The 22,054-nt window shown below is 45.6% G+C and overlaps 1 protein-coding gene, 1 non-coding gene and 1 pseudogene across 2 annotated transcripts in view; 1 reads left to right on the forward strand and 2 right to left on the reverse strand.

Annotated features, from left to right (window-relative positions):
* Nucleotides 1-1,376: 1,376 nt before the first annotated feature.
* LOC126106169 (organic solute transporter subunit alpha-like) overlaps nucleotides 1,377-22,054 on the reverse strand; it is a 38,811-nt gene continuing 18,133 nt past the window's right edge. Inside the window, exons 4-6 of the mRNA XM_049912408.1 lie at nucleotides 20,853-20,949; nucleotides 16,317-16,563; nucleotides 1,377-3,235 (exon numbers count right to left, since the gene is read on the reverse strand). Coding sequence (XP_049768365.1) covers nucleotides 3,051-3,235; nucleotides 16,317-16,563; nucleotides 20,853-20,949 — 529 coding nt within the window. The 3' untranslated portion in view covers nucleotides 1,377-3,050. The remainder of the gene's footprint in view (nucleotides 3,236-16,316; nucleotides 16,564-20,852; nucleotides 20,950-22,054) is intronic.
* Trnat-ugu (transfer RNA threonine (anticodon UGU)) lies at nucleotides 8,805-8,878 on the forward strand. Its single transcript has one exon. It is a non-coding gene; the product is annotated as a tRNA-Thr (tRNA).
* LOC126106935 (5S ribosomal RNA) lies at nucleotides 15,837-15,954 on the reverse strand (annotated as a pseudogene).

Genomic DNA, 22,054 nt, shown 5'->3' on the forward strand with positions numbered 1-22,054 from the left:
AAATATGGGTATTTGCGCATAAGGGGCTAAACTGTCATTTCATCCCACTCTTACCTCTTTCATAGGCAGGTGATTTTTACCCCTACAGCAGTTCTTTCCAGATAATAACTGATATTGGTACCAAGTTAGTTAAAAATGGTCATGTAGTTTCGGTGAAGATGTGGAATTTATATACATTTGTACATGTATGCATCCATTATTATAATATGTGTGTATTCTTCCTAGCTTACGGTGTAGGCAAAATAACAAAAATTTCATTATTTCCGTTCGTTTGTAGAGTTGCAGTTCGAATGGCCAACAGAGCAGGTAAATGTGAATACTATTCTCTTGTCGCTTGTATTGGAGCTCCTGCGCGAGAGGGATTGAACCAGAACAGCAGTGAGTGATGACAAGTCTGTATCAACCTGTCTGTGTACTACAGCTCAGAAGATTGATGCTGACTGAACTGGTCTTCACGTAAGGATAGAGTTCAAGCCCAAGAAACCAGTCGTGCCACTGATATGCAAAGACAAAAAAGCGCTTTAGTAGCGCGAGAAGTCTCGATTTTTGTTGTTGTTGTGTGTGTGTGTGTGTGTGTGTGTGTGTGTGTGTGTTTCAGGCTAGTACTATTGTCCAGAACGAAGTCAGTCAAATTCTTTTATATACTTCTAAATGAAATTCCGAGCGAACCAAAAATTGTTCTGTTACCAACTTCCAATTAAATTAGGAACGGTTCACTATTACAGCAAAATATAGCAATGTGGTGGTGACTAGGTAGTTGTGGGGGCTTTATCACCGTTTGGGATTGTCTTGCAATCCTCGATATGGTTTATGAAACTTTGTCTTGCTTACACAGACGTGAAAAGCTGAAAAATAAGTTTAGACATTAAAAATATAGAAAAGAATAGGTTTGCAGACAACTATGTGTTATTTTCCACATCTTTACTACAGAAGACAAATACGATAATAAATTAAATTTGGAGCAGTATTGTAGCTTACGAGTATGAATGTATACTGGAAACACAGTCACATGCACATGTTTCACGATGATAGTCCCAGTATTTCCATATCTTAAGTCCAGCACAAACACACAGCTTGGCACTTCTTCGTCCTGAAAATGTGTGTTGAAGTGGCTCTCAGGATATGATTTCAGTAACTTCCGTATCAACGAAGACATTTGTTTGGTGTCACGATGTGGAGTGGATGTCTCATCACGACTAGGTAGCCACTGTGCAGTAACTGCTGTCACAGGAACAATCTGTGTCCTGCGCCAGGATAGATTGTGTTATAGTATTACCAGCATCCTGGAAGGTACTAGCTACTCCCTTCAAAGAAATGGGGGGGGGAGGGAGCGGCGAAGGAGGGGGGATCATGTCAATGTAATACAGCGGCGCCATCACATCCACTTCATACCCAATGATCGCCAAGTGTGGTGATGTCTTTAGAGGAGAGCCACCATTCCGCCTGGGCACCTGCACTGATGGAGTTCAGCTGAGTCCGGACTGGTGAAACTTTTGGAAAGTAAACAAAAATTGCCAAGTGAGTGCTTGTCACGGTAGTAGCCAGCTGTGTCCATTACGGTGATAGCTTTGCAGTAGAATCAGTATCTCTACTGAGCGGTTTTTACTGTGAGGACCAAAAGCAGCTGGCATTTCCAAGTCTTTGGAGGAGAGCAGCTACAAGCACTACCTATTTTTAATGAGGCAAGTCTAGCATGGTGATAACTTTGGTATGGAGCTATAGACCTTGCTAGGTGCCAACTATGACACAGCAAGGTAAGTTGAGTGAGCTGATGCCTGCATAGTAGAACCACTGTCCTCTGCAGGGGTGTCTGAACCTGGGGACTAGCTGTGCCAGGTGTGGGGATGCTTACTCAATAGAGTCAACGTGTCCAATAGGTGGCTAGTGGAACTGGCACCTACTACGTCCATCCTGGACTGTCCACACTAGACAGCTTCTGTCGTGGGGACCACCTGCATCTGAACTGTCAAGTTAATCACCGACCTTAGGCACCTGCACAGATGGATGTTAGTAAACTGCAACATGTTGATTAGGGTGGAGCTTTCGCCCTTGCTATGTGTCTGCTATTACTGGGACAAGCTACATAAAGTGTTGTGATATCTTTAATATAGAGCCACAATTACGGGCAGCCACTATGATGGCGGCCACGTTAGTCTGACTTTGCAATGCCTTCAGAACAGTCATGAACATGCTATACGTCATTTATGATAGAAGACAGCTCAGCCTGTTCATAGTGTTCATAGAGTCAAGTAATAATCACCAGTACGTGGCTACCATGACTGACGTTGATTGACTTTGAGGGTGTAATGTCTGTGCAGTAGAGCCACCTTCCCTCACTAGCAAATACAACAAAGGAGAGGTTGACAGTCCCAGTCGTGGAGATGTACGTACATGCTGTTCCGTAGGTGTGGTGATACAGGGCAGTTGAGAGTACATGGTGATATGTGGACAAGACCTGTCATCCATGTAGGCACTTGCCTAATACTAGCATCATAATATTAGTGAAGTGGAGGACCATTCCTTCTATGAAACTACTATGAGAGACGATAGCGAAGACTGGTGTCATGATGCCTTTGTGGTGGTTCTATTATTCCCTCTACGGGACTGTGGTAGCTGATTTTGGGTGAGAGTAACTTGTTGAGACAGAAAACCAGTTGGATGCTAATATGGAAGTGTGCAGCTTTGCCCACTTTCAAAACTCATGTAGAGTAGTTTACCACAAACTCTACTGGCCAGTTGCAATGTCTGGGTGGGCTAAGTGAGTTTTGTCAACGACTTAAAGTCATATGAAGTGGCTGCACCTCTTCTACTGGCTAATTACAATGTCTGGGGTAGGTTCAGTGAACATTGTTGTCGTCTCCCCTATAGTGAGGTCAGGTGGTTATCGTGATCTTTTCTGTCAAGTAAAGGTCCTCCAGACAGCTGTGGTAGCAGGTAGTCATTTAAGCCCAATATGGAACAATCTTGCGTGTTTGAGGCACCTTTGCCAGTTTATAGCCGTCACGACAGAGGCTAGCTGGACCTGGTGTGGTGTCTTGCGAGCAGCAGAGCTAAGCGGCTACTATGGCGGGCGCTTGTCGGGTGTGGCGTGGTGAAGTCTGCGGCGAAGTGGTGGCGTCCGCACTCAGTCGCCGGATGCTCGTGAGGACGATCTTGGGCAGATCGCGACGGTACAGATCTCGTCCCCACGCAGCCATCGCCAGGTTGATCACCAGCAGAGCCATGTCCACCACCACTGAAACAGCAAAGTCATCACCTATACTGACGGAAATGGAAAGCGTTCCGCTGTGAACGCCATTACCGAACACTACCGACTGAAACTCCAATATTTACATGCTTTTTTGATATGTTGATTAAATTTTCATGCTTATGTGAACTTCAGTACTTACAGTACAGACAAAAAGGCCATCCTACATCAACATGCATAGTGCAGTGCATGTTGGAGGGCATGACATACCATCACTAGTCATTTCGTTCCCTGTTGCACTCGCAAATGGGGTTTGGGAGAAGCGACTAAACGACTGTTTGAAGCACCCGCAAGTGTCCTAATTTCTCGCAGCTTATCTTCATCATCCCTACGGGAAATGTGCGTTGTCGGCAGTAGAACGTTCTGCAGACGGCCTCAAACGCCGTTTTTGTGAATTTCCACAGTAGTTCTTTGCGAGAAGAGCGTCATCTTCCCTCGTTCCTTTCTTCCCATTTCAGTTCAAGAAGCGTCTCTGTAATGCACGTATGTATGTAGAATGAAATTTTCACTCTACAGTGGAATCTGCACTGATATGAAACTTCCTGGCAGATTAAAACTGTGTGCCGGACAGAGACTCGAACTCGGGACCTTTGCCTTTCGCGGGCAAGTGCTCTACCAACTGAGCTATCCAAGCACGACTCACGCCCCGTCCTCACAGCTCTACTTCTGCCAGTACTTCGTCTCCTACCTTCCAAACTTTACAGAAGCTCTCCTGCGAACCTTGCAGAACTAGCACTCCTGAAAGAAAGGATATTGCGGAGACATGGCTTAGCCACAGCCTGGGAGATGTTTCTAGAATGAAATTTTCACTCTATAGCGCTGATATGGTAGAGCACTTGCCCGCGAAAGGCAAAGGTCCCGAGTTCGAGTCTCGGTCTGGCACACAGTTTTAATCTTCCAGGAAGTTATGTATGTATGTATTAAACTGTGGACCTAGAAACGACGGAGAGGCTTCGTCCCACCGTAGGCCTCAGTGGTTCACAACCTCATAGCAGGCCACAGCAGTCTACCTCCCCCTCCCCCGTCCACACCCACCCCCCCGCCACCCCACACCAATCAGGGGGTTACTGTGCGGCTTGGCCCCCAGTGGACTCCCTGAGAAACATCCCATACCAGACGAGTGTAACCCCGAATGTTTGCGTGGGAGAGTAAGTGTGGTGTACGCGTATGTGGAAATGGTGTTTGCGCAGCAATCGCCGACACAGTGTGACTGAGGCGGAATAAGGAGAGCCAACCCGCATTCGGCGAGGTAGATGGAAAACCGCCTTAAAAACCATCCACAGGCTGGCCTGCACACTGGACCTCCACATTAATCCGCTGGGTGGTTTCCTGCCGGAGACCAGCACGGCTTCCCACTCGGTGAGCAGCTTGTTAGACTGCACGGTTAGCCAGGAGGGCTATCTCCATGATACTTGCGTGCTGGTCGAATCTACTGGCAACGAACCTAGCTGCACGCTCCTGAATTTTTTCGATGTGTTCCTTAAATGCAGCCTGGTAAGATCCCAAACACTCGAGCAGTACTCAACAATTGGTGGCACTAGTATTCCACATGCGGTTTCCTTTGTAGATGAGCTGTACTTTTCCAAAATTCTTGAAGTAAACTGAATTCGAACTTTCGCCTTCTGTCCTACTATTCTTACATGCTCTTTCCGTTTCATATTCCTTTGCAACGTTACGGCAATGTATCTAATCGACGTGACTGTGTAAAGCAGCACACCTCTAATGCTGTATTCGAACACTGCAGGCTTCTTCCTATTCATTCGCATTAACTTTCATTTCTCTACATTTAGAGCAAGTAAATGATACCAACTAGAATTTTTTCTAACTCATCTTGCATATTCCTACAATCACTCAATGACGACACATTTCCGTACGTCAGAGCGTCATGAGACACAGCTGCAGATTGCTGTCCACCTCGTCCGTCACATCATATGAGAGAGAGAGAGAGAGAGAGAGAGAGAGAGAGAGAGAGAATTATTGTTATTTTCGTATCAGGAGGAAGGTCATCTGCTGTGCAGGTGGCTGGACACCGTCGATATTAAAGCATATGTTGAACAGTCTGTTCTTCCCCACAGTCACATTGGGTTTTGTTTTCTTCAATGCATCCCCATTTCGCCGGGTTAACCCGTGTTCTGCCCACTCCTGACCTCAGACTATTCAAGGACTTCCACACTGGCCAATTCTCACCTTCACCAGGCGGTAAAAACCCTGAAAATCTTTTATAACCAGGAGGACTGAATGTCTCGGTCCTCCACAGTTGCAGCCTGGCTTTTTCATCAGTGGATGTTGGTTTCTCCGATGCACTGAAGAAACTTTACCTTGATCTTAAGTCATTGTGGGTAGTTGCCCATTCATAGGGTGGGTTTTTCCTGCTCCAGTTTTGTCCTTTCTCTGTTTGCTGCTGTTTCTCTTTGAAAAGGTGGTGCAGTTCCTGCAAGGTGGTAGAGCCATTCGGCAGGAGTTGACTTCGAGCACCCTGTTATAATCCTGCATCTGTCGTTTACTGCGATGTCCACCTGTTTGGCTTGTGCTGACTTATAGCAAACAGGACAGGCATACTCCGCAGCGGAGTAGCATAATGCCACTGCAGAAGTTTGCATGGTTTCAGCTTGACTGCCCCACTGTGATCCTGGCAGTTTTCTCTGTAGGTTGTTCCTGGTGGAGACTTTTGGTTTGAAATTCATGCAGTGTTTCTGAACGTTAGAGACCTGTGAAGTGTATTCCCATCTATTCTGAAGTCTCACAGTCTTCCAATTTAACCCCAGACCATTCTACTTTTAACTTGCAAAAAAAAAAAAGAAAGTATAGGGAGTAAGAGTAGTCTTATCACATTTCTCTAGGGAACTCCTGATGATACCCTTGTTTCAGATAACATTCACCATTGACAAGTTGATTCCGTATTTCTAGATTTCCGGATGGCTTTTGACACCGTTCCTCACAAGACTTCTAATCAAGCTGCGGGCCTATTGGGTATCGTCTCAGTTGTGCGACTGGATTCGTGATTTCCTGTCAGGAAGGTCGCAGTTCGTAGTAATAGACGGCAAATCGTCGAGTAAAACTGAAATGATGTCAGGTGTTCCCCAGGGAAGCGTCCTGGGACCTCTGCTGTTCCTGATCTATATAAATGACCTGGGTGGCAATCTGAGCAGTTCTCTTAGGTTGTTCGCAGATGATGCTGTAATTTACCGTCTAGTAAGGTCATCCGAAGACCAGTATCAGTTACAAAGCGATTTAGAAGAGATTGCTGTTTGGTGTGGCGACGCTAAATAACGAAAAGTGTGAGGTGATCCACATGAGTTCCAAAATATATCCGTTGGAATTCGATTACTCGATAAATAGTACAATTCTCAAGGCTGTCAATTGAACTAAGTACCTGGGTGTTAAAATTACGAACAACTTCAGTTGGAAAGACCACATAGATAATATTGTGGGGAAGACGAGCCAAAGGTTGCGTTTTATTGACAGGACACTTAGAAGATGCAACAAGTCCACTAGAGAGACAGCTTACACTACACTCGTTCGTGCTCTGTTAGAATATTGCTGCGCGGTGTGGGATCCTTACCAGGTGGGATTGACGGGGAATATCAAAAGGGCGCAAAAATGGGCAGCTCGTTTTGTATTATCACGTAATAGTGGAGAGAGTGTGGCAGATATGATATGCGAGTTGGGATGGAAGTCATTAAAGCAAAGACGTTTTTCGTCGCGGCAAGATCTATTTAGGAAATTTCAGACACCAACTTTCTCTTCCGAATGCGAAAATATTTTGTTGAGCCCAACCTACATAGGTAGGAATGATCATCAAAATAAAATAAGAGAAATCAGAGCTCGAACAGAAAGGTTTAGGTGTTCGCTTTTCCCGCGCGCTGTTCGGGAGTGGAATGGTAGAGAGGTAGTATGATTGTGGTTCGATGAACCCTCTGCCAAGCACTTAAATGTGAATTGCAGAGTAATCACGTACATGTAGACGCACTGGGTTCTGTTACTTAAGAAGTCTTCGAGCCACTCACAAGCCGTATGCTCGGATCTTCGTCAACAGTCTGCGGTGGGGTGCCGTCTCAAACGCTTTCCGGAAATCTAGAAATATGGAATCTGCCTGTTGCTCTCCACTATGGTTTGTAGGTTTGCTTTCTAAATCCGTTCTCATTTGTGGGAAAAAGCTTTTTCTTCTTATGGAAGTTTAATATATTCGAACTCAGAATGTGTTTCTTGGACAAACCGCGGGACTGCTACGGTCGCTGGTTCGAATCCTGCCTCGGGCATGGGTGTGTGTGATGTCCTCAGGTTAGTTAGGTTTAAGTAGTTCTAAGTTCTAGGGGACTTATGACCTAAGATGTTGAGTCCCATAGTGCTCAGAGACAATTTTTTTTTTTTTTTTTTTTTTGGACTATGCAGCAACCAGTGTTAAGGATATTGATCTGAAAGACACATTGCGCTTTTTTCCGGTTGGTATGAACTTTGCGCTGGGCGAGAAACTCGCAATAAACACACGCTCAACAATGGGTCAATGGCGCTGAGTACTCTCTGCTATATCGAACTGGTATTTCATCTGGACCTGGCGCCTTATTTGTTTTCAACTCTGTCCGCTGCTGTGAATGACGTGAGGACATGGCCTTACCTGCTGTTACTGGATCGTTTCGTATGGAGATCGCAACGCAGTGTGCCCAGAAGCTGTTCAAATGGTTCAAATGGCTCTGAGCACTATGGGACTTAACATCTGAAGTCATCAGTCCCCTAGAACTTAGAACTACTTAAACCTAACTAACCTAAGGACAGCACACACATCCATGCCCGAGACAGGATTCGAACCTGCGACTGTAGCAGCAGCGCGGTTCCGGACTGACGCGCCCAGAACCGCTCGGCCACAACGGCCGGGCCAAAAGCCGTGCACGCGAGATAATCACCATCTACGCTAACATCGTGTCGAACCTTCTGTGGCCCGTTGTAGTGCAGCATCTCGCTATATGATGGTCTCAACAAGTCGTTGGAAGTCACCTGCAGAAATACTGAAATATACGATGATCAACTGAAACCTCAGCTTCCGACAGGTGTTGTTGATATACCTCGATGTGGAAAGCTGAAAATGTGTGCCCCGACCGGAACTCGAACCCTGGATCTCCTGCTTACATGGCAAACGCTCTGTCCATCTGAGCCACCGAGGACACAGATGAATAGCGCGACTGCAGGGACTTATCCCTTGCACGCTTCCCGTGGGGCTCATATTCCCAACTGTCCACAATTCTACGTATGTACTGTACCTTATAGACGTTTGCCCATGTACTCATTACTCGCGCACAGTTTGGCGATTCCCGTAAGAGTTTGGGCAACCTGTGCGCATTCGCACAGACGAAGGTCAATGGCTGGGTAGCCTTTAAATATATATATGAAGACAGTAACTCTTCTCGAAAGAGAGCTCTTACGGGAATCGCCAAAGTGTGCGCGAGAAATGAGTGGATGGGCAAACGTCTATAAGGCACAGTACATATGTAGAATTGTGGAATGTGAGTCTCAAGGGAAGCGTGCAAGGGATAAGTCCCTGCAGTCGCGCTATTCATCTGTGTCCTCGGTGGCTCAGATGGACAGAGCGTCTGCCATGTAAGCAGGAGATCCCGGGTTCGAGTCCCGGTCGGGGCACACATTTTCGGCTGTCCACATCGAAGTATATCAGCAACACCTGTCGGCAGCTGAGGTTTCAGTTAATCATCATTTATTCCAGGGAAAAGCTGCACGGTCATCAACAGTATCTCGTCTTTCGAGAACAGTTACTGTCGTCATATATACTGAAATATACCGTCCGTAACTGCGAAAGTGTTACAGTGCAGGATTTTGTGCGCGAACTGACCTTTCGATTATGTCTCATAATGTTCGAAGAGATTCGTGTCGAGCTCTCTGAGTGACAAATCATTCGCTCGAATTGTCCAGTCACCAACAATTGTGGGCTGGTGACATGACACATTGTCATCCATAAAAGTTCTATTGTTGTTTGGAAACATGAAATACATGAATGGCTGCAAATAGTCTCCAAGAAGCCCAACATAAAACGCTTCCAGTCCATGATTGGTTCACTGGGACCAGAGGACCCAGTCCATTCCATGTAAACACAGCCCACACCATTTTGGAGACACCATCAGCTTGCACAGTGCCTTATGGGTAAGTTGGGTCCATGGCTTCGTGGGATCTTCGCCACACTCAAACCCTACTATCAGCTTTTACCAAATGAAATCGGAACTCATCTGACCAGGCCACGGTTTTCCAGACGCCGGGGTCCAACCGATGTGGTCACAAGGCGAAAAGGCGCTGCAGGCGATGCCGTGCTGTTAGAAAAGGCACTTGGGTCGGTCGTCTGCTGCCAGATCCCATCAACGCCACTTTTCGCCGCACTGGCCTATCGGATTCGCTTGGTTTACGTCTCTCGTCGATATGTGCTGTTATTTGACGCAGTGTTGCTTGTCTGTTAGCACTGACAACTGATGCAAACGCTGCTGCTTTCGGTCGTTAAGTGAAGGCCGTCAGCCACTGCGTTGGCCGTGGTGAGAAGTGATGCCTGAAAAGTGGTATTCTCGGTACACTCTTGACACTGTGGGTCTCACAGTATTGAATTCCCTAAAGATTTTGGAAATGGAAACATCCTGTCCGATCACGTGCATCCATTCATGTCCATTGTGCATTCCGAAGGACTTGGGCAATTCCAGAAGCAGAATGCGACACCCCACACATGTCCAGAATTGCTACAGAGTGGCTCCAGGAACACTCTTCTGAGTTTGAACGCTTCTGCTGGCCATCAAACTCTCCAGTCATGATCATTATTGAGCATATCTGGGATGCCTGTTCAGAATAGATGGGATGCTTTGCAACGTGCTGTTCACAAGAGATCCACCCCTCCCCCCCCCCCCACCCCACCGTACTCTTATGGATTTATGGACAGCCCCGCAGGATTCATGGTGTCAGTTCCCTCCAGCACTACTTCAGACATTAGTCGAGTCCATGCCACGTCATGTTGCTGCAGTTCTGCGTAATAGCGGGGGCCCTACACTATGTTAGGCATATATACCAGTTTCTTTGGCTCTTCAGTCTATATGGAAGAATATGACGATTCCAAATTTATATGAAAATTTCAGCATATGAATGAAATGTGAAACTATTTCCTGACATGAAACATTTTTTCTTGTAGTAGGCCTAATAGACAATTGGTATGGTACTTCGTGAATTGTTTTCTGTCATGTTATTTATGTAAATGAAATACATAAAAATTACCATTTTTACCAAAACAGTGTCCCTTATTTGGCGTGTATTACAAATGCTGCGATATTAGAAAGCCCATTTTGTTTTATCCAGTAGACACTGAGAAAATAGACGTAATCAAATCACGAAACCACGCTAGTCTTGGGTACTATTCGTATCAACAGGTTTTTCGGTGTCAGACAACGACATTTCGATTTTCCGCATAGCGAAATGTTTAACGACCTTTGATAAGGTAGATTCTTTCGCAGGAAAGGAAAAAAAATGGCTTTGAGCACTATGGTACTCAACATCTGAGGTAATCAGTCCCCTAGAACTTAGAACTACTTAAACCTAACTAACCTAAGGACATTACACACATCCATGCCCGAGGCAGGATTCGAACCTGCGACTGTAGAGGTCGATCGGTTCCGGACTGAAGCGCCTAGGCAGAAAGGAAACCACGCCGTGTAAATCTGTAGCAAGATTAGACAGAAAAAAATGGGGCATATGGACTGAAGAAATATGAACTGTGCCGCGCGGGGTTGCCGCGCGGTTTGGGGCGTCTTGTCACGGTCCGCTCGGCTTCCCCCGTCGGAGGTTCGAGTCCTCCATCGAGCATGGGTGTGTGTTGTCCTTAGCGTAAGTTAGTTTAAGTTAGATTACGTAGTGTGTAAGCTTAGGGACCGATGACCCCAGAGGTTTGGTCCCATAAGACCTCCCCATAAATTTCATTTCAATGTGGTCTTGCTTGTCTCTTGTATTTACTGGTTTTATGTTTCTTATATTTTATGTGACACTGAAGAGAAAGTTATTAGCCAATAAGCAATTAAGAATGCAAATTTTCTGAAGAGGTCTTATTCTCCCAGTCATTAATAACCCCACCCAGTATTCATTGTGAGGTTTTTTAAACGGGGTTAGGTTGTCAAAGCGACCGAGGGAATAGGAGAGGCACCACAGGACATTTTAATGTCCACTGTCCTGAATATCGGTTTGACGGCTTCCATTACAAAATATACACGTCTGAATTCCACAGTGCGAAATACAGTGTCATGAAGTAGAAGTATGCTGCGTGAAGAGGCTTGGCACTGCACTTAGGCTAACATGTCTTACAGTCCCTCAAACAAATATCTTTTATATGTCACACTCTTGCGCTACAAAGTATATTTTTGAAAAATAGATTTTTTTAGAATTTTTGAACTCCTGTCTCAAACGGCCGAGGGGGAGGAGAGAGGGGAGGGGAGGGCACTATCAAGTTTTAGCCCCAGGCCTAAGTCGCTTTGCAGTATGGCACATGGAAGATACCTACCAGATTGTCTGCGGTGGAGGGCCTTAGGAATAATGGAAGCAGGACACTCTCAAACTGAGGTGACCCTATGTGAATCGTTCCGTTGTTTCTCGGATATAGCGAGAGTTCATAGAGACCGAAAGTACGAGGTGCATTCAAGTTCTAAGGTCTCCGATTCTTTTTTTCTAATTAACTACTCACCCGAAATCGATGAAACTGGCGTTACTTCTCGACGTAATCGCCCTGCAGACGTACACATTTTTCACAACGCTGACGCCATGATTCCATGGCAGCGGCGAAGGCTTCTTTACGAGTCTGTTTTGACCACTGGAAAATCGCTGAGGCAATAGCAGCACGGCTGGTGAATGTGCGGCCACGGAGAGTGTCTTTCATTGTTAGAAAAAGCCAAAAGTCACTAGGAGCCAGGTCAGGTGAGTAGGGAGCATGAGGAATCACTTCAAAGTTGTTATCACGAAGAAACTGTTGCGTAACGTTAGCTCGATGTGCGGGTGCGTTGTCTTGCTGAAACAGCACACGCGCAGCCCTTCCCGAACGTTTTTGTTGTAGTGCAGGAAGGAATTTGTTCTTCAAAACATTTTCGTAGGATGGACCTGTTACCGTAGTGCCCTTTGGAACGAAATGGGTAAGGATTACGCCCTCGCTGTCCCAGAACATGGACACCATCATTTTTTCAGGACTGGCGGTTACCCGAAATTTTTTTGGTGGCGGTGAATCTGTGTGCTTCCATTGAGCTGACTGGCGCTTTGTTTCTGGTTTGAAAAATGGCATCCACGTCTCATCCATTGTCACAACCGACATGCTGTCGTTGCGTGTCAACATTGCTCGGCAACATGCCACACGGGCAGCCATGTGGTCGTCCGTCAGCATTCGTGGCACCCACCTGGATGACACTTTTCGCATTTTCAGCCGTCATGCAGGATTGTGTGCACAGAACCCACAGAAATGCCAACTCTGGAGGCGATCTGTTTAACAGTCATTCGGCGATCCCTCAAAACAATTCTCTCCACTTTTTCGATCATGTCGTCAGACCGGCTCCTACGAGCCCGAGGTTGTTTCGGTTTGTTGTCACACGATGTTCCGCCTTCATTAAATTGTCGCACCCAAAAACGCACTTTCGACACATCCACAAATCCATCACCACATGTCTCCTTTAATTGTCGATGAATTTCAATTGGTTTCACACCACACAAATTCAGAAAACGAATGATTGCACGCTGTTCAAGTAAGGAAAACGTCGCCATTTTAAGTATTTAAAACAGTTCTCATTTCTCGCCGCTGGCGGTAAAATTCCATCTGCCGTACAGTGCTGCCATCTCTGGGACATATTGACAATGAACGCAGCCTCATTTTAAAACAATGTGCATGTTTCTATCTCTTTCCAGTCCGGAGAAAAAAAAATCGGAGGCCTTAGAAATTGAATGCACGTCATATATACCGAAGACCAGGACAGGGCTGACCATCTGTGACATCAAAAAAGAGCACCGTTATTTGGCTGTAAGGGCACGATGGTACTGCCCTTGGACTGCATGGCAACTAGCATCTGAGCCCGCAGCATCCACTGGACGTATTGTATCGAGGCAAACGGTGTACAGAAGGATTCGGCAGAGTGATCTTTACTGTTGGAGACCTGCTGTATGTGTACCTCCGACACGTCTTCGAGGGGGAGGTCCAGAGTCGAGTAATCAGCTTGCCGGATGGACGGTCGAACAGTGGGCCAATGTCATTTTCACAGATGAGTCCCGATTTGATCTGGAGAATAATTATGGACGCATTCGTTTATGGAGGGAATGTGGATTCCGAAATCCGATCCAAACATTGTGGGTTGGTTGGTTGGTTTGGGGGAAGAGACCAAACAGCGAGGTCATCGGTCTCATCGGATTAGGGAAGGACGGAGAAGGAAGTCAGCCGTGCCCTTTCAAAGGAACCATCACGGCCTTTGCCTGGAGTGATTTAGGGAAATCACGGAAAACCAAAATCAGGATGGCCGGACGTGGGATTGAACCGTCGTCCTCCCGAATGCGAGTCCAGTGTGACATTGTGGGAAAAGACCGATGTCGAGGCAGATCTTTAATGGTGTGGGCAGGGATTATGTTGACTGCTCAGACCCCTCTTCATGGAATTGTATGGGTGAATCAGCAAGATTTAACTGCTGTCACGTATCGCAATGAGATCTTGGGACTTTATGTGAAGTTGTCGCGACGTGCTGTGGCCCCAGACGTCTTACTGATGGACGATAATGCTCGACCCCATATGGAACAGGTGGTTGATGTATTCTTTGAGACGGAAGGTATTGCACTCATGGCGTGGTCTGCTCGCTTTCCCGAGTTCACTCCAGTACAGGGAGACGGGTTGCATCACGTCAGCGTCCACCAACCACTTTCCAAGAATGCGAGCAGCTCTGCAGGAAGAATGGGCGTTATTGCCACAACATGAGACTGATGACATGCATGCCGTATCGCTGTCATTCCTGCATTGCTGCCAGAGGTGGTCACGTCCCATACTGATCGCATTACCCAGTCGTCAGAAAGTGTTTGGCTGGTTTGTTGTTTGGGGAAGGAGACCAGACAGCGTGGTCATCGGTCTCATCGGATTAGGAAAGGATGGGGAAGGAAGTTGGCAGTGCCCTTTTAGAGGAACCATCCCAGCATTTGCCTGGAGTGATTTAGGGAAATCAAGGAAAACCTAAATCAGGATGGCCGGACCCGGGATTGAAACCGTCGTTCTCCCGAATGCGAGTCAAGTGTCTACCCACTGCGCCATCTCGCTCGGTGTCAGAAAGTGTGTGCAAATCCGTTAAGTGGAAAAACAACTTTTTTTTTGTTTATCGTTATGCATGTTGCAGTTGCTTACATTCTGTGTTCTTAATGTTGTTTCTACTTTACTGTCAACTGAGTATACTTCTATCTATCTATCTATCTATCGCTTGTGCCTTTGTCCCGTATTGTGCACGGCGTTGGCGTGGTTGATATGGCATGTTAATGTGAAGGGTTGGCCGGATGCCCTTTCTACCACCACCTCGTACCCCCTGGGATGGAATCAGAGTAACACATCTGTCTGTATCTAGTGGAAATCAGGCAAAAGTGTGGATTTGTTTCAAATGTCTGTGAGTCGTGTAACTGAGGTGAGACATGGGGACCATCCCGGTATACACCTAGAGGGATGTGAGAAACCTCCTAAATACCACATTCAGGCTGGCCGGCACACCGTCCCTCGTCATTAATCTGGCGGGCGGATTTGACCCGGGGCTGGCGCGCCTACCCGAGTCCAGGAAGCAGCGCATTAGCGCTCTCTGCTAACCTGGCAGGTCAAACTGAGTATACTGTCTAGTGCCAAAATAAACACAACCTTGTAAAATAGTCTAAAAGTGGCGATATAGGAAAGTCATCAGTGCGTGACCTTTTGCTGTCACTGTCGTCCCGACCGCTTGCTTTGCCTTCTCAATCATTGCTGGAGACTCTGAGTCCGATTTCTGCCACAGTATCAGCCTCATTACCGACCTCGGTCTCGTAATCCTTCACCTTTAATAGAAAGTTTCAATCGCTGTTCAGTCTACTTTTATTGCTGGACACAATAGCAGTAAAAAGACTGATTGTTTCAAAAATCGGTTTATTTTATCGGTTTTTAGAGCCAGTATAAACTGGAGAGGAATAAAACGCTATAACTGAAAACCGGTTTCCGCTATAACCGCCATTCCTAGCGTTACGCTTCTGCAGTGTGGCGGAGAGAGTAACAGAAAACCGGTCCATTCGCAAGTTAGAATCTATACTTTCTGAAGGTCCTGCAAGAATTATGGCCCAAATATTCGCAAGGGGATTGATTGCCGGGTCCAATGTCTTGCTAGTATACCTTTTCACTTAAAATGTGAGGTCACCATGGTGACGTTGCCTCGTGAGATTCAGTTTTCACCACGAGCCTCCTCCTCTCGATGGAATGTTACAAGCGTGGCCACAGCTGACCAGTGCAGTTTTATCACACCACTCTCCCCTCGGTTTAGGAGACCGGAGGCGCTAGTTCTCGATCAAGCAGCCCCTCACTTGGCCTCACAAGGGCTGAGCGCACTTCGCTTGCCAGCAGCGCTCAGCCGACCGGATGGTCACCCATCCAAGTGCTAGCCCAGCCCGACAGCGCTTAACTTCGGTGATCTGAGGGGAACCGGTGTTACCGCTGCGGCAAGGCCATTGGTGAAGCAATTCAAAGCCAGATATGTTACCAGTAGGTTCGAACAACACACAAATTTCACAGAAATGCTTTGGAAACTCAAATGGGAACCCATGGAGTAAAGATGACATTCTTTTAGAGGAGCATCATTGATAAAATTTAGATAACTGGCATTTGGAGCTGAGTCTAGACACAATTCTATTGTCACCAACGTACATTTCGCATAAGGCCGAAGAAGATAAGAGAAACCGGGGCTCATACAGAAACGTATAGACAGTCTGTTTTTCGCTCACTCTGTTTGTGGCATATGGAGTATGTAGGTGTAGATGTAGACGTAAAATGCGAAGAGGTTAGAAAATGTATCAGAGTTGCCCAGTGTGTGCTTACTGTGGCAGTAGAGCGCAGGGGTGAGAGGTGGGTAGCAGGCCAGCGCCGCTGCTATTGGCCGGGAGACGGCCTTGAGCATTGCATTCAGGGCTACCACCACCTGCATGGCGACGAACTTGGACCTCACGCGGTGCTCGGCGAGGGCATCCCCGAGCAATGACAGAAACATGTTGGCGCCCCACAGCGCCACCATCAGTGAAACCATGGGCACCACCTGCACCCACTGGTACACTGCCTGGTACACCGCCTGTGGAAATATGGTACAGATTATTTCTGACACACACAGAATGTTGCAAGAAAGCGTATATTTTTGAATTGGTCTTCTTAACCTAGGGTAGACTTTACAGATACTACAGTATCCTGAGGAAGATAATTCAATTAGCCCAAAAGTTCCTATTATCGATGACACTATTAGCACCATCTGCCTCCCCTAGTACGTCATCAGGTACACTACATAGCCATTTGAGAAGTTTAAAAAGTAATTAACGTAATCCAGAATGAGATTTTCACGCTACAGCGGAGTGTGTGCTGATATGAAACTTCCTGGCAGATTAAAACTGTGTGCCAGACCGAAACTCGAACTCGGGACTTTTGCCTCTCCCGGGCAAGTGCTCTACCATCTGAGCTACCCAATCACGACTCAAACCCCGTCCTCACAGCTTTACTGTGGCGGAAGTAAAGCTGTGAGGACGGGACTTGAGTCATGCTTGGGTAGCTCAACTGGTAGAGCACTTGTCAGTGAAAGGCAAAAGTCCCGAGTTCGAGTCTCGGTCCAGTACATAGTTTTAATCTGCCAGGAAGTTTAATTAACGTAATCTTAGTAAACTCACACAGTTTCAGGACATCATTTATCTTCAGTAATGCATGATTAAATTTTGTCAACACAAGCCAGGTGAAATTTTTAGAAAATTTTTTGAGTGTCAAGTCATACAAATAACTGCTCCCGGTTTTTAAGCATATTGAAACAATAAAAGAGAAACTAAATGGCTAAAATACTAGGGAACTGAACTGCAAATCTAATTAACCTCTATACATAGCTACAGGGTGTTTTATAATTTTAGGTGCAAGTGAAAGGTGTTAGCAGGAGACAACAAAACAATCAAATACTCCTAATAAAGATAGGTCCAGGAGTCAATGGTTTCTTTGACACAACATTTACACTAGTGCAGTCAAGCCAGTGTTACCATACTGTTAATGATGTCTGGATGATATTCTTACAGTGAAAATGTGTGTATTGTGTACATGCATGGTGGTGAATCAGCAAACTTTCATGTGGCTGTTTGGCAACTTGCATTCTGAATCTTCGACAATAAGTGTATTGGTGGAGGATCACCAATAACATGTCCTCTGAGGACCCCTGACTTACACCCACCGGATTTTTGTGTGGGGATATTGAAAAGCTATAGTGTACTACAGCCCGCTGATAGTGCTGATGAACTGTGGGAACACAGGAATTGTTGTCAGGGCATTCGGAACAAGCGTGGAACTTTTGTCATCGATGAAGAGACGCACTGAAACCTACCTTCACAAGAACAGTAGCCATGTGGGACAATTGTCATAATGTGTTTGTCCTCACGTGAATGTAACCAGCATGAATCCTAAGGACTCAGTTATAATGTGTTCATATACTCAGATAAATATTTGCTTGTTTCATTGTCATCTACTGATCTTTCATTCACACCTAAAGTAGTTACAGACCCTGTTTAGATACTTCAATAGATTACTCAGGAACATGTCAAAGTACACCAGGGGAGGAGGTATGCTCACAAAGTGAACATATCCACTGTCTGATTGTTGTAACTGATGTCTATGACTAACCACATAATAATACAAAAATGATACAAATGGTTCAAATGGCTCTGAGCGCTATGCGACTTAACTTGTAAGGTCATCAGTCGCCTAGAACTTAGAAATAATTAAACCTAACTAACCTAAGGACATCACACACATCCATGCCTGAGGCAGGATTCGAACCTGCGACCGTAGCGGTCGCTCGGTTCCAGACTGTAGCACCTAGAACCGCACGGCCACTCCGGCCGGCAAAGATGATACATCTTAAATCGCAAATATACAATAAAATATTTACAACATAAAATTTATTTTCAGATATACCGTTCTTGTAGTGAAAATTGGTACAGCATTAGGATGCACTTATAAAACTTGAAGTTTTTCTAATTAAAAAAGTACCCACATTAATTTTTCAGTGAACAAAGTGATTCCTGTAACAATGCTTCATTTCAGAGTAATTTATGATCTGTTATGCGACTCTTCCCTCTTTTGAGTAATTCAGTATGTAGTTTGGTTTGCCAAGGTGGTAACTGAAACTTTATGGTTACCCATGTAGATGTGTGAAGACGTGATTAATGGAGGATGTTGGAGGAGACCTATGACCATCAGCAGATGCCAAATGGCAGACGAAGGTGACGGCTATAAGCGAGAGTGGTTATCTTTTTAACACACGGACAAATTCACTATCAACTCAGTACAGCACACAATGTGCTGAGACATGTAAATTGTAAAGTCTCAGCGAATATAGCTTCCATCTGGCTTTATGGTTCTTTACATCAGTATTAACTGAAATGTAGTCTTTCAGGTTTAACTAGCACTCGTATTTCTGTACGACGAACACAATACCGTTCTATTAATATTACTTATTTTTTTATTTTTTAGCTACAAAATCACACGAACATTTCACAGTGCTGTAACCGCTCCAGATACGGCAGTGATTATCGTCAGATACATGACGCATGCTGATTACATGCCCGTTGCTAAGACCACATGATTAATAATCAGCAACGGCGGCCGAAGACTTTCGGTATAAGAAGTCACCACTTTGCCAACGGCCTTGTCAAAGAGGGCGGAGGAGCTGACAGAGTTTCAGGACACTCTCTTGTCCCAGAGGTGGGAAACTGCCACTAAAGGCGGAAGAATCGGCAATGATCAACGGCTTGAGGATGCAGAAGGCAATGGAAACCACTGCATTAAAGACATGTAACGTGTATCAATAGGACATGTGGCCTGTTGTGGAAGAAGTGTCATGATGATCTCCCCATTGGAAAAAGATTCCGGAATAGTCCCCCATTTCGGATCACTGGGAGGGGACTACTAAGTGGGAGGTTACCATGGAAAAAGATTGTATAATCAAGAGAAGTATAACGTTCTACGAGGCGGGGCGTGGAATGCCAGAAGATGGGAAGTGGTAGGGAAACTAGAAAGTCTGAAACGCGAATTGCAAAAGCTCAATCTAGATATAGTGGGGATCCGTGAAGTGAAGTGGAAAGAAGACAAGTATTTCTGGTCAGATGAGTGAGGGTAATATCAACAGGAGCATAAAATCGTATAACAGGAGTAAGTAGGAAGGTAGGGCAGAGAATTTGTTACTGTGAACAGTTCAGTGATAACGTTGTTCTTATCAGAATCGACAGCAAACCAACACCAACAACGATAGCTCACGTATACATACCGACGTCACAAGCTGAAGATAAAGGGACAGATATGTAAGGATATTGAAAGGGTAATACGATACGTAAAGGGACTTCAATGCAGCTGTAGATGAATGAGTAGAAGAAAATGTTACAGGAGAATATGGGATTTCGACAAGGAATGAGAGAGGAGAAACAGTGATTGAGTTCTGTAACAAGTTTCGGCTAGTAATAGCAAACATTCTGTTCAAGAATCACAAGAGGAGGAGGTATACTTGGAAAAGCCCGGGTGATAAAGGAAGATTTCAGTTACATTACATCATGGTCAGGCAGACATTCCGAATCACATAAAGGAATTGTAAGGCGCACCCAGGAGCAGACATTGACTCAGGTCACAATATAGTAGTGGTGAAGAGTAGGCTGAAGTTTAGAAAGAATCAACACGTAAAGAAGTTCGATACGGATGAACTAAGGAATGACGAGATACGGTTGAATTTCTCTAAGTCTATAGATACAGCAATAAGGAATAGCTCAGTAGGCAGCATAGTTGAGGAGGAATAGACATGTCTAAAAAGGGAAGGGACAAATAGGTACAAAGAAGGTAGCTGCGAAGAAACCATGACTAACAGATGAAATACTTCAATTGATCGATGAAAGGAGGAAGAACAAAAATGTTTCGGGAAACTCAGGCATAGAGAAATACAAGTCGATGAGCAATGAAATAAATACGAAGTGCAGGGATGCTAAGACGAAATGGCTGCAAGAAAAATGTGAAGTCATCGAAAAGGAAATGATTAGCGGATTGACAGATTCAGCATACAGGAAGGTCGAAACAACCTTCGGTGACACTGAAAGCAAGTGTGATAACGTTAAAGAGTGCAACGGGAATTCCACTGTGAAACGCAGAGGAGAGAGCGGATAGGTGGAAAGAATACACTGGAAGCTTCTATGAGGGGAAGATTTGTCTGATGTGACAGAAGAAGAAACAGGAGTAGATTTAGAAGAGGTAGAGGATCCAGTATTAGAATCAGAATTTAAAAGAGCGTTGGAGGACTTAAAATCAAATAACACAGCACATGGCAGTCATGCTTTAGCAAAGTGCCAGGAGACCCACCTGGTCCTCAGCCAAGAGGACGAAGAGCACCAGGTCGATGAGCCACTGCACCACTGGCAGCTGCAGGATGAGCACCCGGATCCTCGTCAGGCTGCTCCTGGTAACCACAGCCAAAGCAAACGGTCAGTAGACGTTAGGCATCTCCCAGACACTAGGTCAGCTTACACTCTAGGATACTGTGAGTAGTGGTTCAACGGCAGTTATTTATTATTTATTTCATTAACAGTACGGAGTAACCCACCACCTTGAAATGTAAGGTGGGTCGGATTCTACTAAATCTATTGCAAAAACTTCTTATTGTTACAATCTTATTGATATGCAGTTCTTAATGCTATTTTAAATACTATAAATAACACAATATATAAAAATTTCTCTGAGTTACAGAGAATTTAATGGTTCACGATTGTTAATAAGGTTCTATATAATTTGTTTCTGCCTAGTTGAGGAGAATATAATTTATATAATGTAAGTATCAAAAGAAGTGTTGAGCTGTGCTGCGGCTCGCGTTGGTGCCGTTTGTAGGTTTCCGCCCTCTGTTGGAGGCCACACCGTATCCTTCAGTTGGCATGGTTGCGGTTGTTTGTCTTCTTCTCGTCTTGACTGGCGCCACTCGTTTCGCAAGTGTCGCCTGTCCGTTACTGGCAGCAGCGGCGGTTATCGATATGCAGTATCTGTTGCCCTATCTTTGGTGTGACGTCGTGGTTCTTCCGGGTCGTGTGAGTGGGCAGTTTGGTTGGGGACTCAGGAGGAGTGAGGTCCACGCAGTGCGGGAACACGCCGGGACTGCTGGCGGCACACGTGGACTGCTGGATGGAAGGGCTGTGGTCACGGGGGTGCACGGCCTCGTCGTAAACCAGATCCAGCAAGCCGTAAGATGAGAGCATTTTAATCCAAGTAGAGCAATCACCCGTGTGTGCCCCGTAGTACGTTTGTGATGTTGTGACAGATTACTATCGTGCCATCATGTACAGTTTTGTGGATCTGCATACCGCTTAGTACTTGAAGACCCTGCTGTGTTAAAAGCACTTGGCTCAGTAATTAGACGGTGTGGTTACTCAGCTGTGAATTAATAAAGCAGTGAAGAGATTTGTTTCATTCTGCCAACGATCGTCAGTGTTGTCGCAGTGATTTCAGCGTGCGTTTGTGTGCCTAATGAATTTGATGTCGCTCATTTGGTACTTGCTTTTGGCTCGCTTTGCGAT

Source organism: Schistocerca cancellata, chromosome 10 (genome assembly GCF_023864275.1).
Source record: "Schistocerca cancellata isolate TAMUIC-IGC-003103 chromosome 10, iqSchCanc2.1, whole genome shotgun sequence".
Taxonomy (NCBI): Eukaryota; Metazoa; Arthropoda; class Insecta; order Orthoptera; family Acrididae; genus Schistocerca; species Schistocerca cancellata.